The sequence below is a fragment of the Lampetra planeri genome, chromosome 72, assembly GCF_965212315.1.
Source record: "Lampetra planeri chromosome 72, kcLamPlan1.2.h2, whole genome shotgun sequence".
Classification (NCBI taxonomy): Eukaryota; Metazoa; Chordata; class Hyperoartia; order Petromyzontiformes; family Petromyzontidae; genus Lampetra; species Lampetra planeri.
The window spans coordinates 1,206,193-1,224,331 of NC_136177.1; the positions used below are offsets into that span (position 1 = coordinate 1,206,193).

The 18,139-nt window shown below is 47.4% G+C and overlaps 2 protein-coding genes across 6 annotated transcripts in view; one reads left to right on the forward strand and one right to left on the reverse strand.

The window, feature by feature from the left end:
• Positions 1–677: 677 nt before the first annotated feature.
• On the reverse strand, positions 678–7,137 carry LOC144737656 (uncharacterized). 3 transcript variants are annotated; one of them, XM_078620447.1, is made up of 4 exons: positions 6,595–7,137; positions 5,666–5,968; positions 4,262–5,046; positions 678–1,621 (listed from the first exon to the last, which is right to left on the reverse strand). In XM_078620447.1, exons 1-4 carry the CDS (start codon positions 6,677–6,679, stop codon positions 1,202–1,204), a joined length of 1,593 nt encoding a protein of 530 aa, XP_078476573.1. In that variant the 5' UTR covers positions 6,680–7,137; the 3' UTR covers positions 678–1,201. The 3 variants fall into 3 exon arrangements, with proteins under 3 accessions (XP_078476573.1, XP_078476574.1, XP_078476572.1); XM_078620448.1 differs by having other exon boundaries at positions 6,614–7,135; XM_078620446.1 differs by having other exon boundaries at positions 6,589–7,133.
• Positions 6,828–18,139, forward strand: part of LOC144737677 (uncharacterized) — a 36,808-nt gene continuing 25,496 nt past the window's right edge. For 2 of the 3 annotated variants that reach the window (XR_013589050.1, XM_078620499.1), the window contains exons 1-3: positions 7,254–7,804; positions 8,756–8,945; positions 15,871–16,164. Coding sequence is in view for 1 of the 3 variants with exons in the window: in XM_078620499.1 (XP_078476625.1) it covers positions 8,849–8,945; positions 15,871–16,164 (391 nt within the window). In the remaining 2 variants the exon portion in view is untranslated. The other variant, XR_013589049.1, reaches the window with a different exon arrangement.

An 18,139-nucleotide genomic window follows, 5' to 3' on the forward strand; every position in this document is an offset into this window, starting at 1 on the left:
AAGTGAGGGGCTCGTAGAATATGTAGCTACTTTTGCTACTGGGATGATCCGGCACTTGAGGCGAGTCGAGTTTTGAAAACTATTAAGCAATTTAAACATTTAAACACTTTGTTTTAAAACTTATTTAAACACTCCTTTGTTTTATAAAAAAAAAAATCTGTTTAAACTGTAAATGTTCTACTTTCTGGCACGAATCTGCCACTCGAAGCGCCATCGTAACATTAATAATTTTTAATGTTATAATTATTAATGTTACGTGTGTGTGTGTGGGTGAGTTTGACTTTGTGGATGAGGAGCAGTGGTGAAGCGGTTAGCGCGCTGCGCTATGAACCCGGCGACCCGAGTTCGATTCCCGCTCACGGCCAACATCAGTGACGATTATCTGAACCGGTCCTGGGCCTCCCCTAGGTCGACTCAGCCTCGAATGAGTACCTGGTGCGGTGTGTAAACATCGCCACTGGGGAGACAAAGGCGGTCGGGCAAGGTGCTGGCCACCCACCCCCTCGTGTACCGTTCCGGCCTTCATAGGTGCTCGCTAACAGCACTTGCCCCTTCAGTCTGGTACAGGCTATATGGGGGATTTTTGGTTTTGTACTCGTGAGTGCCCCGTGTGTGTACAACTGTGGTGACTCATTACCCCCTTCCGTCAAGCAAATCAGGACTCAAGGTAAGTAAAATTTGTTTCTCTATTTGTTACTTCATTTTATGTTTTATTTACTATAGTGTTTTTATTTTACAGTATTACATGCAAATGTACAATATTTCCTCTTATTGATGAGTTTAACAAATCATAACACACGTCATAACTCTGACCATATGGCCCATTTAAATACGGTGCATTGTTGCGTTCTGACTTACGAACCGTTCCGACTTACGAACGGGGGTATCTTGGGAACTAATTGCGTTCGTATGTCGAGGCCTGCCCTAAACACCCTGAACGACGGCCGATGATCCTATGCGGAGAATAGGCGGACCGTGGGGGGGCCTTTTCATTTCTCTCCCTATTTTTTCGCTCGCTATCTCTGTCATACACCACTGCCTCTGCCCCTCCCTCTGCCTTGCCCGTGCCTCTGCCCTACCTTTGCCCTGACCTACCTCTGCCCTGCCCCTGTCCCTGCGTCGCCCCCGCCCCTGGCTCCGGCTCTGCCCCCCGGCCCCTGGCTCCAGCTCCGATCCTGCCTCTGGCTCCGCTCCTGCCCTCTTATCGCCGGCGGAATCCTTGTGTCATTTGTGCCAGCCGCTCTGCGCTCGGCGATTGGGAGACGGCGCTGCAGAACTCCTGCACGCAGCGCCACACCGTGGTGACGCTCACGCCGAACAGCTGCGCCGCGCCCTTGTAGCCAGCACCGCCGCCACCGCCGCCGCCGTTTGCCAGCTTCCAGAGGGCCATGGCCACCCTCTTGTCGACGGGCACACACAGGCGGAAGGTCGTGTCGCGCCTCTGCAGCGCGGGCCCCAGGGCGCTGCAGACCCCGGCGAAGGCGTCGCGTGACAAGCCGAAGCTCTGGAGCCACTGGGCGTCCGTGAAGGAGCTCGCCTCCCGCTCCCACCAGTCGGAGGAGCGGACGTGCGTCCACACGGAAGCCCTGCGCTTGCGCTGGAACAGATAGTGCAGGATTCTCTGGGGGTGGGGCGGGAGCAGGTACGGGAGGAGAGAGGGATAACACAAACAAAATTTGATTGTCCGCGTTCGGTTTATTCGATTTGCGCCTGAGATTTTGACGTGAGCAGCTACAAAACAGGACCTTTTTCCCAGTGTCAAAGTATGAAAAAATGACAATATATTTCTACCCTTTCTGGCAATAAAATAGGAGTTGCGTTAAGATGTTCAATCACCCAATTGAAACCTTTTGCAAGGAATCAAGTTACTGCATTAACCACACACGGTGCTTGTGGTGAATATGCGAACAAACATGGTTCTGATAATATATGGCATATGCATTTCATATTTTGACTCGTGGATTTTTTCTACCCTTAAGCCTATAATAATAATCTAAAACACAGTTATACATTGTTATTCTAAAAAGACGTTTTTTTTAATTTATGACAGGAAACAGGAGCAGGAGGATTTCTTCACATTTCTGGCTAATTGCCTGATGAAACCTGGTGATGGTAGTTGTGGTTGTTGTAGTTGTTGTAATCACACCGGCGGAACGTCACGGAACTAGAATTGTAAGTGTCTGCTGTGGGTTTAACTCTCCAATACACACACACCACCGGTTTAATGCTGAACTCGTTAACTAAATTAACCACGCTTTGGTTACATGGCAAACCCCTTACTGATTGGCCGTGTCGGGTAGTGGTGGCAGGTTAAAAATATACACAGTAGACTCTCGATTATTCGATGTGCGGTTTATCCGATTTGCAGATTAACCGCGCACCCGAGACTTTGACGTGCCTTTAAGCCCATTGTTGTACATTGTTATTCTTGGAAATGTTTTTTACCAAATCACGGTTCTTAAACCGAACAAATATGTTGCTCTGGTTAATCCGAAATCTACATGATCACCTCTACATTACAGTAGTTGGGTGCAGTTTGATTGATGTCGATTGGCTGCGGCTCTGCTATCATCCACTTCTGCTGGGCGGGAGCCAGGAAAGTATTATTATCACTAAGCATGCGCATCATCGATTGGTCGATCGTTAGTATTCGTTCCAAATTTTCTTAACTTAAACATACTGCTGTTTTTGGTATAGAGATCCACGAGAAATGGTTATATTTTTGGATTATCCGTGATTTTGAATTATCCGCAGCAGTCCTCCCTGTCATAAGCGCAGATAATCGAGTCTTCCTCTAAATAAAAGACAGAATGCGCTAAAGGCTGCATTACGACGGTAATGGTGATGTACTTAGCGAATAGCTTTTACGCTTTCACACACAAAGAGAGAGGGCTCCAGACGCATGAGAAAAATACACGTATTGCTACATTAATGCATATGCGCATCAATGTTATATGGAGTGGACAACAGCCCCAAGTACCCGCAGAAGCACGTGACCGCCTCCTCCTCCCCTCCTCCTCCAGCACGTGCAAGGCAAATTGTGCCGCCCGGCAAGCCCGGATTATAAACCATCATCAAGCGAACTCCGCTCATCCTCGCAGCAGCAGCAGCGGCTTTTGGCTCGGCCATCGAACAAAAACGGTGGTCACCGGCATCGCGCGGCGCTTTGAGATGTATATACGCTACACTACACACGACTATACACTACTATAAACTACACTATACACTACTATACACCACTACAATACACTACACTGCACTATACACTTCACTACTATACACTACACACTATTATACACCACAACTATACACTGCACTAAACACTACGCTACTATACACTATATAGTAGAAGAGGCACACATACATTTTTAACAAAGCAAATGCACTTACATCGCCTCCGAAGCGCTACGATACAATAATCACTTCGTTCTTCGCTGCGTTCCACATTCACGATCGCCTCCAGCGAAGTAGTTAACATCTTCTAGCCACTGTGATACTATACGACAGGCGTCAAGGGTCGAGATCAAACCCACGACCTCCTCTATACCAGGCGAGGTAGTTAACATCTCCTAGCCACCGTGATACTACAGTATGCCCGTGGCCATACAAACAGGTCTGACCGAAAATAAATACAGTATAGCAAAAATAACGTGGAATAGTGTATTCGTTACTAGAGATAATGACATAACTTCAATATAGCTGTCAACCCATACTGTTAACCCGTATTCTTGTACATGTAAATTGAGTTTTCAGGTCCATTAGGCGTACAGCAAAAACAATTGTCTATTTGTTTGCGTTTCTACCTTGTGATGGGACTTTGTAGGATGAACGTTGAGATTTATAAGGGCACGGGGGTGGCCAATTAGGTCTGAATTGGTCTGTAATAAGATAGTCACTGATAAGGTATGGGACTGTGCTTTACCCCTTACATTAAATATATGTTTTATTGTTATTAGGTCTAAGACCTCAATGAGCTGTGTAGCTCTTTTTCAGAAGCGACCTGGCCATCACAAATTATAGCTGAACGAAGTGGGCTTATCATCATCATCACGTGGAAATGTATAGCAGCAGCCAAATACTCTAAACGCGTGTTTCTAAATGTGAAGTGAAAAACTGGAGGACCTGGAGAAAAATCCACGTGGCCACGGAGAGAGAGACATGCAAATATACAGCAAGCGTTAGCGTCTGGACTGAGCCCACGGCCTCCTGTATACCAGGCGAAGTCTCCGTGACGGCCGACAAAGCGGAGGATGCCCCTCACCCTTCTGGCCGCTCGCCGCCTGCCCAGTATCTCGTTCAGCCGATCCAAGCCGCCGCTGCCGACGTCTCCTCCGCGCAACGCCACGGCCGCATCCGCCGCCGCCGCCCTCCTCGTCCGCGCGTGGTCGGCCCTCCGTCGCATCTCCGCCGCGCCCAGCAGCGCGCGCAGGACCAGCGCCAGGAAAAACACGAGCGCCACCTCCGGGTCCGAGATTCTCAAGGCGCTGGGCGCGACAACTCGCTCCTCCTCCTCCGCCTCCTCCTTCACCTCCTCCTTCACCTCCTCCTCAGCACCACCACCACTGGTGGCGGCGGTGTCGTCGTTGAAGCGCCTGTCCGTCCGTTCGTCGCCGGCCATCTCGGGGGCTCTCCCCAAAGTCCGCGGCGAAAGCGCAACGATGCGGCGCCTCCTGATCCTCGCCGAGCGGCGGCTCCCTGCCGCGTCTCGGCCGTGGCTCGGAACGGAGACCGGGGCCCGGAGGTCGCCCCAGCGAGCCCGGAGGTCGCCTTGGGGAATCTGAAGGTCGCCCTGGTGGATTTGTATGTCTCCCTGGTGAATCCGAAGGTTGCCCTGACGACCCCAGAGGTCGCCCTGGCGACCCCGGAGGTCACTTTGGTAGATCCGAAGGTCGCCCCCCTGGTGAGCCCAGAGGTCGCCGTGGAGCGTCGAGCGGTGGAGTGGTGGCGCCCTCAGGCCGAATGTTCCCACAAACCCCTTCCTGGCCGTCTTAGTCGAGCGACTTCGGGGCATGGCATCATCGTCGTCATCGTCCGCCTCTTCTGTTGCTGCATCAGAAACGGAAGAGGCGTGTATTTTATTTTATTTATCTGTGGCACCTTTATTTGGTCAGTAACATCAAAATTATAAAATAAGTTTGTACCCTTTCTGGCAATAATAAAAACAGGAATTGTGTTAAGATGTTCAACATCAAATAGATCTCTGTTATTGCAAGGCATCATGACTTGTGGCAAAACATGCAAAGAAACATGCTCTGAAAATACTGTATAAGCATTGTCTTTGATACTGATCATCATCACCACCACCATCACCTCCGATTATCACGGTTGGCTACGTACAGTGAGAAAGATGTTCAACGTACAAGCATCATCATCACAACAACCACCATCAAAACCACCATCACAACCATCATCGTCATCACCACCCACCATCACCTCCAATTATCACGGTTGGAAAGAAGTTAAAAGTACATACATAAAACCATCATCATCAAAACCATCATCACAAACACCACCATCATAATCACCACAACCAAGTTCAATGTACACACACACATCATCCGCACGTACGTACGTGTGTGAATACTGAGCTGCTCACATCCCCTGCAATCCCCTGCCTCCCCCTACCACCCCCTGCCACCCCCTGCCATCCTCCACCATCCCCTACCATCGTCGTCGTCCTCCTCCAGCACCACCTCGATCTCCGCCACGCGCGCCGAATCCACCCGGCCTCTTCCCGGCGAGAGCCACGACCCTCCCCCTGGCTCCACCACCGCCACGGAGGAGGAGGAGGAGCCGTCGGCCACCATTAGGTGCTGGGCGACTTCTCCCTCGGTCTGGAAGTCCACCTCGATGATGTGAAGGTCCTCCTCTTTGACGGTCGGGTTGTCCTCTCCAGCAGTACCACCGCCAGCGCCAGCAGCAGCAGTCGGTGGGCACCGGTCATCTTCCTCTTTGATCCGAATGGGAGCTGAGCGAAGTGCGAGAGACAAAGAGAGAGAGAGACGGACGGACGTCGCGTTGGGAGCGAGACGCGGTGCAGGGCCCGTGGAAACACGTCTAGCGGAGGCATTACCATCATGAAGCCATCCAGATATATAAACAGACACAATTTCAACCGAGAAGATGGGTACAAACTGAGCAATCATTGGAAGAATGTTATTAACCAGGTAAAGTCTTAACTGACTGTGATGTTTCCATCCTACCTGCCTATGTCAGCTGTTAATTCCGACTCTCTGAGTACATCACCAGGTTAAATGTCTTTACATTAACGGGCTAAGTGTCTCACTAACACAGCTACCGTTGCCCCTTTCCCTTCAGGATCGAACCCAAGACTTCCTGCATACCAGGCGAGGTAGTCAACATCTCCCTAGCCACCGTGTGGCGAGGGTCGGGATCGAACCCACGACCTCCTGCATACCAGGCGAGGTAGTTAACATCTCCCTAGCCACTGTGGCGCCGATAGTTTAGCGGTTTTTACTTCTGCGAGTTTTGCGACAAAGTCTTTCCACTAGTCTCGTCTCAGGTTTCCTCTTGACATATCTAAAAACACGTCCCCGTCCCTGGCGGTGAGGCAGGACCCCCGCTCACCCTCACCGCTGCCGCGTGCCGTCACCTCAGCCCGCAGCTCCGCTCGGGGCGGCCTCTCTTCTTCGTTCTCTCGCTTGACGAACGCCTCCATCGGGCGCAGAGACGAAAACCTGGAGCCTTTCTGTGGCAACGCAATGACAAAGTTCGGTGGGAGGAGGAACAGGAAGGGGAAGGAACAGGGGGAGGAGGAACAGGGGGAGGATGATCAGGAGGGGATGAGGAACAGGGGGAGGAGCAGGAACACGAGGGAGGTCGCGACCTCGTGAGCTCCACGGCGAGAGGGCAAACCTGGAGCAGGGGGGAGCGGAGTCACCGCCCCGCGTCCAGCGCCCGGCACAAGAACGAGGAGAGCAGAGCGTGAAATATTTCATTTAAAAAGCGGTGGGGGGGGGGCAAATCAAGCAAAGCATTGAAAAACAAACAAAAAAAGCGAAATGATGAACGAAGCAAAGTGCCGACAACACGGAGCATCTTCTTGTTTCCTCTGATCGGAGATGGGGGAGTGAGAGGGTAGCGTGGGGCGGCTAAACGCGGCGAGCAACGCGCTACTTGCACAGCGACTACAGAGACAAAGGTCCCCCGTGTAGCCTGGACAGTCTGGAGGGGCAAGTGCTATTTAAAAGCCGGAACTGTGGACGAACGAGAGGGTGGGTGGGCCACGCCCGGCCGGCTTCTATCCCCCCAGTGGCGATGTTTACACGCCCACGCACCCACCCATCCATCCACGCACCCACGCATCCACCCACCCACTCAAACACCCACGCACCCACCCACTCACTCACCCATCCACCCACTCAAACACCCACGCACCCACCCACTCACTCACCCATCCACCCACTCAACCACTCACCCACGCACGCATTAACCCACTCAAACACCCACCCATGCATCCACCCACCCACGACCGCACGCATCCATCCACTCGCCCACAAAGTCATTCACTCACGCAGTGGCGCGCTTACCGCTGCGCCACCGCTCCCATTGCTCCTCTCTCGCTCGCCCGCCTCCTCTGTTTGGTTGGATGGAGTCGTCGGCGTATTGGATTTGTTGTTGTTGTTTCCTGTGGATCGTTCTGACTACTCCTCATCGCTCCGTCTCCTCCTGCAGAGAGGTTCCCCTGCTCGGAGATCCGCTCCCTGCCACCGCCTCCTCCTCCTGCTACTGTTGTTCATCCTGCTCCTGATCCTCCTGCTGCTCCTCTGCTCCGGCGGGGGAGGTGAGGTGGGGCGAGTGTTGGGGTTGAGTGGGGGTTGAGGTAGGGGAGCTCAGTCCTCTACGGCTCCAGCCCTGGCTGGCTATTTAGAGGTGGCAACTTGTTCACTGTTCCTCCTTGTTGTGCGATAGAATATTTATTTAGACTGCAGGAGGAGAACATCTGATGATCTATAAAGCTTTTTTATACCTCGGCCAGAGAGAGAGGAGTGAACATCATTGTCTGGGCCGAGCCTTGCTGAGAAGGAGCGAATCATAATCGGTATCTTTATACTGCGGGAAGAAATCAGATGGTCTGTAAAGCTCTTTGTGCACCGTACGACCAGTAACTCCGGTGTGTGCTTATTAACAATGCCACTGCGTGGACTCCGGTGGAAGCAGCGGCAGCAGTGGTGAGGGTTGGTGGATCATGCACAGATGTTGCGAAACTCCCATTTCCAGTGGCCATCGAAGTAGTTTAATCAAGGCCGTAGCCATGGAGTCAACATTGGGGGGACCAAATCTTCCAGGGGGTCTACCCCCCTCCCCCCCCAGAAAAAAAATTTTTATAAATAATTTCCTGCCTAAAATATTAAAAATCTCACTAACAGATAGGAGGGAATTTGTATTAGATTTTTTACAATAATGTCTAATAGTGTATTATATTACATTGCTCTGTTTTTCTTTTTTACCTTTTCTTGTTTCATTGTATGTAAAGGCAGAGATTAGGGATTAATAAAGTACAACTATAACCATAATCATATAAACAGAAATCTATGTTATAGCAATATATTGGGGGGGACATTTTGAGCATATTTTAATATTGGGGGGGATGTGTGTCCCCCCCCCCCCCCCCATATATATATTAATTAATTATTTTACCAGGTGATGGTTTTGCTGGCCACCCACCCCCTCGTGTGCCACAGTGCCAACCTTATTAGGCGCTGCTCGCCACTAACACCACTTGCCCCAACAGTCTGTTGCAGGCTGCACGGGGTGGAGTGGAGATCTTTGCCATCTTTGGTAGTGGAGGTGGAGGTGGTGGTGGCAGTGGCCCCATCTCTTGCCCATGGAGCCGCTCATCGTTAAGCGAGAGGATGGAGAGGAGCCTGGCAGTGGCGAGTTGTGGCTGAGGGTGAAGTTGGAGAGAGAAGACGCCGGTGACCGTGAGCATGGTCTCTCTGCCTCTCGCGTCTCTTAGGTGGCCGCCGATTCGCCTGAAACCTGCATAGAGAATTGCGGATATTGAAGCGCTGGTGGTACGATAAAGATACAAAAAGTGTATAGTAGTGTAGTGTACAGTGTAGTAAATAGTAGTGTGGTGTATAGTGTAGTGTATATTAGTGTAATCTTGATTTGAAGCTTTCGTGACTGCAGGAGTCCATACTCTTTGGTTATTTCGGTAAAGTCATGGAGGTAGAAAAATAAAATAAAAAAATTAAATATCACAACGTTTCGATCGCAACACAAGCGGTCGTCCTCACGCGGAAAAAAATAAAAGTCGTGATTTGTGATTTGATCCCATCTGTGAAGGATGTCATTCCTGACATGCAATACCCTGGTGTCTACAAACTAAGTTGTGTCTGCAGCAGCACTTACATTGGGGAAACGAAACGACATGTCTCGGACCGTGTTCGCGAACACAAGGCAGATTTGAAACATGGCAGAACCAATACCTCTGCAGTGGCTGATCATTGTTATAACGCAGTGGGCTCGCACGATATAGTTTTTTCCGAGACCAAGGTACTCTGCAAACCTTCGGGCTACCATAAAAGATTTGTCCATGAAGCCATCCAGATATATAAACACAAAGACAATTTCAACCGAGAAGATGGGGCTGTTATCTCCGACTCTCTGAGTTGCATTGCCTGTTGGGTACTTCTGCATTAACGGGCTGGGGTCTCACTAACATAGCCACCTCTGCTCCCTTAGCCTCGATGTATCAATGGTTCTGGCTGTGTGACGGGCTGTGTGTCTCACTGGCGCGACCACCGTTGCGGAGGTTCTCTTGCATGGACGCGCTTGCCTCACAGCGCAGTTGCCAGCGCCGCAGCTTGTGTTACACTTAGACATGACATTAACTTACTAATCCCCCTAATCTCCCTGCCTAATCTCTCCCATCAACATAGTGCTAATCTCCCATTAACACTGCTGTTGTGCGCATATGCGGGGACGGTGCTCTTGTGCGGCGACGGAAGCTCATTTCATGCTAATCTCTCTCCCTAATCTCCCCCATTAACACAACTGACGTGCTTGCGTCCGGGGATGTAATTCCTTTCCAGCTCAGACCCCACTTTGCTTGCCCATCGCTACATAAATAACCTCTTGTTGTAACAGCTCTCTCGCCGGTTCAGCACTGCTGGATTTTTTTCCCACCTGAGAACGACCGCTTGTGTTGCGATCGAAACGTCGTGATATATAATTTTTTTCGATTTAAAGCTTTCGTGACTGCAGGGATTCATCTTCTTGGTTCTTTCGGTAAAGTCACGTAGAAGGGAAGTAATAAAATAATAAAAATAAAACATAATAAAACAATTCTCACGACGTTTCGACCACAACGCAAGCAGCCGTCCTCAGGCGAAGAATGAGACATTATCAAGCTAGGAGCTTATATAGGTGTAGCGAGGAGGAGCGCCTTAACAAAAGAATGTGCATATGAAGAGGAATTTAGCATACCAATGGGCAATGCGTAGGAGGTGGGCGGAGGGGTTTATCTATGGCAGTATATAGTACTCTATATGCTAAGAGAATAAAGTTTAGATGGAAGTATATTATATACTTCTTACGACGTAGAATTGTAATTTATTATTTGTTGTTAGTAACTCAGCTTATTGTAGAGTATAGTAAGTATCAGTTTATATTTTGTTTTTTTTATGTAGTTTTTTACTTTGGTTTTCTACATGGTTGTTTGGTAAATGCAGCTACATATCATTAACATTCTCTTCCTTTATTAACGCTGTTCCTTGCGCCCCCCCGTGGTGCGGTTGATCCTGCATAATGCATGGGCATAATGGGACTTTGAAACCCCTCCGCCCACCTCCTACGCATTGCCCATTGGTATGCTAAATTCCTCTTCATATGCACATTCTTTTGTTAAGGCGCTCCTCCTCGCTACACCTATATAAGCTCCTAGCTTGATAATGTCTCATTCTTCGCCTGAGGACGGCTGCTTGCGTTGTGGCCGAAACGTCGTGAGAATTGTTTTATTATGTTTTATTTTTATTATTTTATTACTTCCCTTCTACGTGACTTTACCAAAAGAACCAAGAAGATGAATCCCTGCAGTCACGAAAGCTTTAAATCGAAATTTAACCGCCTCTACGGGGAGGGTTTCCACGTAACTTTGAGATCCTTCAACAAGCTCCGGGATAAGAAGGCTCAGCTAATCGAGTCTCTCACCTTTCTGAAGAGATGCCGCGACTCTAAGGTAATACCAAACGCATTTACACTAACATCTGCTGCTGTAACTTCTTCTAATGCGAAACGAATTCTGTCTAGAACTAGCTTAGCTCTTATCTCAGAGAAAATCAGACTTACACGCACCGAACTAGATCAGTTAGACAAGACACTCTACAAATCACACTTATCTTTGAGTGCAACAATGTCCACATCGGATTGGGAACGCGTGGAAAAAATGACTGCCTCTTCAGCTGCCGCTATGTCGACTAAATGTAAGGACAACTTGATTTCCAAATTCAACCGCCTCTCAAGCAAGAAACCGGACCCACACATTGAAAAGCTAGATGTTAACAAAGTCGTAATTAATCGCAGTAACAGTCCTATTTCTGAAGGTTTGAAATCCGTTTTAGCTAAAGGACTAAACTTTGCAGTCACACCTAGACACATACCAGTTAATGATATAATTTCTCGAGTAGATGTAGCTCTCAAGGGCTTGAGTCACATCGCTGCAGACGTAGCAAGATCTGAAATCTCTGTAACCCTCAAAAACGCTAAGATGCCAACTAGCAACATCAGCAAAGATGAGCGTTTTGAATTAGCTCAATTAAAAAAGAGGGATGACATTGTCATCCTCTCAGCCGACAAAGGCAATGCCACTGTCATCATGGACAAAATAGAATACAACAACAAAATTCAAGAATTACTCAACGATGGCAGCTATACAAAAATAAAAAGAGACCCCACCAACAGCCTCGTCTCCAAAACCAACAACATCATTTCTGCTTCAACCGCATTAATTGATCAGACCAAACAGTTCTCGTTGAAACCTTCTGCAGCCAGGCCACCAAGATTGTACGGCTTGCCAAAGATACATAAAGAAGATACACCTCTTCGTCCCATTATCTCTACTATCAACTCCCCCACTTACAAACTGGCTCGTTTTTTGTCCGAAATCCTACGGCCTTTCACTGGAAAAACCACCTCTGCAGTACTAAACTCTACTGACCTGGTATCGACAATCAAGGGGATTGCCCTGTCCCCAGACGACCTGCTTGTCAGTTTTGATGTGGTTTCCTTGTTCACCAAGGTGCCTGTGCCTGACACCATCGCAATCATTGAAGACTTGGTTCATCAAGGACTAAATGCTGGGGTACCCCCCCTGGTGAGACACTGCTTAACCAATACATACTTCACCTGGAATGGAACCTTCTACAAGCAAATTGAGGGCACCCCAATGGGCTCCCCCCTATCTCCGGTTGTAGCCAACATCTTCATGGAGAAATTTGAGACGGACGCCATCCAGACTGCCACTCTACGCCCGACCTTATGGAAGAGGTATGTAGACGACACTTTTGTCATCTGGCCACATGGCCGGTCTGCTCTAGACCAATTTCTCGACCACATCAATTCCATACACCCAGCCATCAGATTCACCATGGAAGTCGAAAATGATGGCAAGCTACCCTTTTTGGATGTCCTAATCAAAAGGAGACCTGATGGTTCAATGAGCCACTCTGTCTACAGGAAAGCCACCCACACGGATGCTTATCTAAAACCGGATTCCCACCACCATCCATCCCAGAAGAATTCCCTCATCAAGACTCTATATCATAGAGCCCAATGCATCTCCGACCATGAACACATTTCCAGTGAACTCAAACACGTACGCCAAGCTCTTAAGGCTAATGGTTACTCGGACTACACAATCCGCAAAGCCATCACTCCAACCATCAAGAAGGATCCTGTTGAGGAGCCTTTCAAGACCATCACCTTACCCTACATTGCTGGGGTCACAAAAAAGATCTCCAAAATCCTGATTAAACACAAGATCCAGGTCCGATTCAACACAGTACATAAAATCCGTGATCTGGTACCGTCTGTAAAAGATGTGATTCCAGACATACAGTACCCTGGCGTCTACAAACTAAGTTGCCTCTGTGGTAGCAGTTACATTGGGGAAACCAAACGACACGTCTCAGACCGCATTCGTGAACATAAAGCTGATCTAAAACACGGTAGGACAAACACCTCAGCCGTGGCAGACTACTGTTACAACTCAGTGGGCTCACATGACATTGACTTCTCCAAGACGGAGGTTCTCTGCAAGCCATCTGGCTATCATGAGAGATTCGTTCATGAGGCGATCCACATATACAAACACAGAGACAATTTTAACCGAGAAGATGGATTCAGGCTTAGCAATCATTGGAAGGACGTAATAAACCATTTCGATACACATTAGGGTAAGTTGAATAATACATAGTGTTATATTAAAATGTATAAAGTATAGGATGGTTTACAGCAATACAGTATATAATTAAATGTTGGGTTTATCTATGGCAGTATATAGTACTGTATATGCTAAGAGAATAAAGTTTAGATGGAAGTATATTATATACTTCTTACGACGTAGAATTGTAATTTATTATTTGTTGTTAGTAACTCAGCTTATTGTAGAGTATAGTAAGTATCAGTTTATATTTTGGTTTTTTATGTAGTTTTTTACTTTGGTTTTCTACATGGTTGTTTGGTAAATGCAGCTACATATCATTAACATTCCTTTCCTTTATTAACGCTGTTCCTTGCGCCCCCCCCGTGGTGCGGTTGATCCTGCATAATGCATGGGCATAATGGGACTTTGAAACCCCTCCGCCCACCTCCTACGCATTGCCCATTGGTATGCTAAATTCCTCTTCATATGCACATTCTTTTGTTAAGGCGCTCCTCCTCGCTACACCTATATAAGCTCCTAGCTTGATAATGTCTCATTCTTCGCCTGAGGACGGCTGCTTGCGTTGTGGCCGAAACGTCGTGAGAATTGTTTTATTATGTTTTATTTTTATTATTTTATTACTTCCCTTCTACGTGACTTTACCGAAAGAACCAAGAAGATATAATTTTTTATTTTATTTTTCTACCTATGTGACTTTACCGATAGAACCAAAGAGTATATTAGTGTAGCATATAGTAGTGTAGTGTACAGTGTAGTACATAGTGTAGTGTATAGTGTAATGTATAGTAATGTAGTGTATAGTAGTGTATAGTGCCGTATATTGTAGTGTATAGTCAGTCCCTCCAGAAAAACGCGATTATGCGATCGCAAGATTCCACGCAAAATCAGCCAAAGTCCGCATATTTATGCGGGGGGCGCGTTTTTTCAAATACGCCGCACTTTCGCCGCATAAATTGCAGATTTCCGCGCGCAAAATATGCGGGCTTGCATGATTTCATAATCCCCGCATTTTCGTTGCAAAAAGTCACATATATCTTAGCAGAAAGTTGAAAAATGTTGCGTTTACTTCACACAAGCGCAGCCATTTCCCCTGTTGCCATGGGAACGTTATGAAGGGACGTCACTCATTACGCGATATCATTGAAAAGCTGCAAACCCCGCGATGCCAATGAAACCATGATGAAGAGTTTATGCAACTTTACAGTTGTAAGATTGCACTTTTTTGTTAGTAGTATGTAAATTTACATTACTGTAAGACTGTACTGTTACTGTATTGCTTACGTTACTGTGCACTGAAAACACTTATTTTAACAGAAGATGTCTGTTTTGTATAGCTACCTCTGTAAAACAGGAAGCACACATTTTATTTTGAAATATTTTATTTATTCATTTTTACAGAAGTTATAGCATATTCATTTTGTAAAGCTACAGAACTTGTTCGACTCAATGTTTTGTAAGTTTGAGCCATCTGTTTGTTAAGGTCTGAAATAAAACAAGATGAGAACTTAAATATTCCCAGCACTTTCTGTGATGTAGTATGCTTGCTTATCATAGGAAGTAATAAGAAATGACTCTTTACATTAAAGTAGTAGCCTAGTGAATAGGGTGTTGGGGGAATCACTTTTTTTCTCTTTTTCATCAAACCGCAGTTTTTGCAAGTTCCCGCAATTTTTGCAAGTTCCCGCAATTTTGCAAGTTCCTGCAATTTAATCGCATAAAATTGCATAAATATCCCGCATATTCCATCGCATTTTTTAAGAAAACGTGCCGCATAATCAACGATTTTTGCCCGCAACAATCACCAAAAAACTCCGCGTTTTTCTGGAGGGACTGTATAGTAGTGTAATGTGTAGTGCATAGTGTAGTGTATAGTAGTCGTGGGCTGAAGTAACTAATTTGCCCATCTTGTTTACGTGACAAAGCTTGCTGGCTGTGCCAGGTGGTGGAGGGCTACGACACATATGCCATTATAACCCAAAAACCTTTCGTATGAATAGTATAGGTAGCGAGAGCCCCCTACGTGTTAAACTTGGTAGGTTACTTCTTTGATTTGAAGCTTTCGTGACTGCAGGAATTACTCTTTGGTTCTTTCGGTAAAGTCATTTAGAAAATAAATTAAAAAATAGAGTATGACGTTGCGATTGCAACACAAGCAACCGTCATCAGGTAGAACTAAATTTGAGAGAAAGACAAAACACAGACACGGAGACACACAAGCAGAGAGAGACGAAACAGAGAGAGAGACACACACACAGCACTCTCTGTGTGCCTGTGTTGTCTCTCTCTGCTTGTGTGTCTGTCTGTGTGTCTCCGTGTATGTGTTTTGTCCTTAACTGGTAAAATAAAACATAGTTTAGTTCATTGCCCTGGGTGCGAAATAAATGCATTATTCCGTAAGCCCATGTGGATTTCGTGGCACGCTGGCACACTCAAAAGGTCTAAACAATTTCTCCCTTCAGTTCAGGAAGCCGACGCAGCGATTAAAGAAGAGGACGTTGAGGCTGAAGAAGTGGGACTCTGCGTCAAAGAAGAAGAAGATCGAGATTATGATGACGACGACGACATCCAGGCTGAAGGGGGAGTTGGGAGCAAGGCGACCGTTGGTGATAGTTTCACCATCGCCACCATCGCCACCACCGTCACCACTGCCACCGTGGTCAGACATGGAGAGTCCCGGGCACCGCGACAGGACTGGGCCGGCACTTCCCCGAGCGTGGCGGAGATCGAGGTGACCTTGGAGGACTACATTGAGGGTACGCGGTGGTGGGAGGGGACCGGCATGGGTTTGACGCCAGGTCGTTGCAGCAAGGGGTCTGTTGGCGCTGGCGGTAGAAGACTCCGTTTCGAGTAGCACGTGATTCATAATTGATATTCGGGTCAGAGATATTAACTACCTCGCCTGGTATGCAGGAGGTCGTGGGTTCCATCCCAAGCCTGATGCCTGCTGTATATTTGGAGTTTGCGTGTCTCTCTCGCTCTCTCACCCCATGGTCGCGTCGATTTTTCTCAGGGTCCTCCGGTTTTCCCCCGCACATTTATAATCGACGTCACGCGTTTATACGAGCATTTGGCTGCTGCTATAAATTTCCACGTGATGATGGTGATAAGCCCACATTGTTGAGTTGAGCTATTACTTGTGATGGTCGGGTTGCATCTGAAAACAAGATATATAGCTCAGGTGGGGCCTTACCTGGTAAAATTAAAATAGTAAAAATTGTAAATACAGGAGACCCTCGATTATCCGCGCTAGTGACAGGGAGGACGGCCGCGGATAATTCACAATTGCAAATAATCAAAAAAACATCCAATTTCCAACAGATCTCTATGCCAAAAATCACTAATATAGGTCTAAGTTGAATGCTAACAATAGACCGATCGATGATATGCATGCTCAGTGATCATAACACTTTCCTGCTCCCGTCTAGCAGAAGACTCGGCCCACTAAGTGGATGACAGCAGAGCCACAGCCAATTAACATCAATCAATCTGAGCCCACTGTTGTAAAGATATTGCAACTACTGTATTGTAGAGGCGAACACGTGGATTTCGGATTAACCAGAGCAACATATTTGTTCGGTTTAAGCACCGTGTGACTTGTTAATAAACATTTACAAGAATAGCAATGTATATCTGTTTTTAGATGACTAATTTGGGCTTAAGGGAAAATCCACGCGTTATTAATTCATGTAAAAATATCAGGTGCCGTGGTTAATCTGCAAATCGGATAAAACCGCACAGCGGATAATCGTGAGTCGACGACTCTACTTTGACCACTGCTCATGTTTTTCAAACATTATTTCCATTTGGAAATGATTCTGGCCCAGATGACCTCTGCTACTCTATTAGCCACTGTTCATTCTCAAACATTGCAACCCTTGTAACTGGTTCAGCCATCAGACTTATTAATATCCCCGCTCACGAACACCCGCACTTACGAACACCCGCACTTACGAACACTCGCACTTACGAACACCTGCACTTATGAACACCCGCACTTACGAACCAGCTTCCATGAAACATGTTTTTTTTTACTTCGACTAAAAACGAGAACTGGCATTTGCAAACTGAACCGCGGAACTATTATGTTCAGCGGAGCGATCCTCCTCCGAAAGATGTAATGAGTCAGCACCATGCTGGGAGTGTGTGCATGTGTGTGTAGTACATCCACATGCACGTGTGTGAGTGAGCGTGTGCGGGAGCAGTAGTTGTAGTGGTTAGTACTAAGCTGTGCATGTGTGTAGTGCATCCGCGTGCCTCCTACTCCCAGCCCCGCGCACTTCCCCCCCCCTCCCCGGCATTTTGCCTTGCTCATCTTCTAATCTCTCCAGCAGCGCTCCACTCCCCCTATCCCACACCCCCCTCTCTATCTCTCCTCCCTTGCTCCTCCCCTTTCTTACCTATATAGCCTCTTGTTACGGCAGCCCTTTTGCCCACTTCAGAAATAATTTCTTGCTGTGGTTGTACCACCTGATGATGGACGCTTGTGTTTCGCCCGAAACGTCGTGATTTAATTTATTTTATACCTACGTGACTTTACCAAAAGAACCAAAGAGTATGGATCCCTGCAGTCACGAAAACTTCAAATCTAGATTAGCACTAAGCTGCGCAACTAAAGCGCCGATCCGAGTTAAATTCCCGCTCACGGCCAAAACCAGTGATGATTAACTGAACCGGTCCTCGGACTCCCCCAGATCCACTGCATCAAATGAGTACCCGGTACGATGCGTA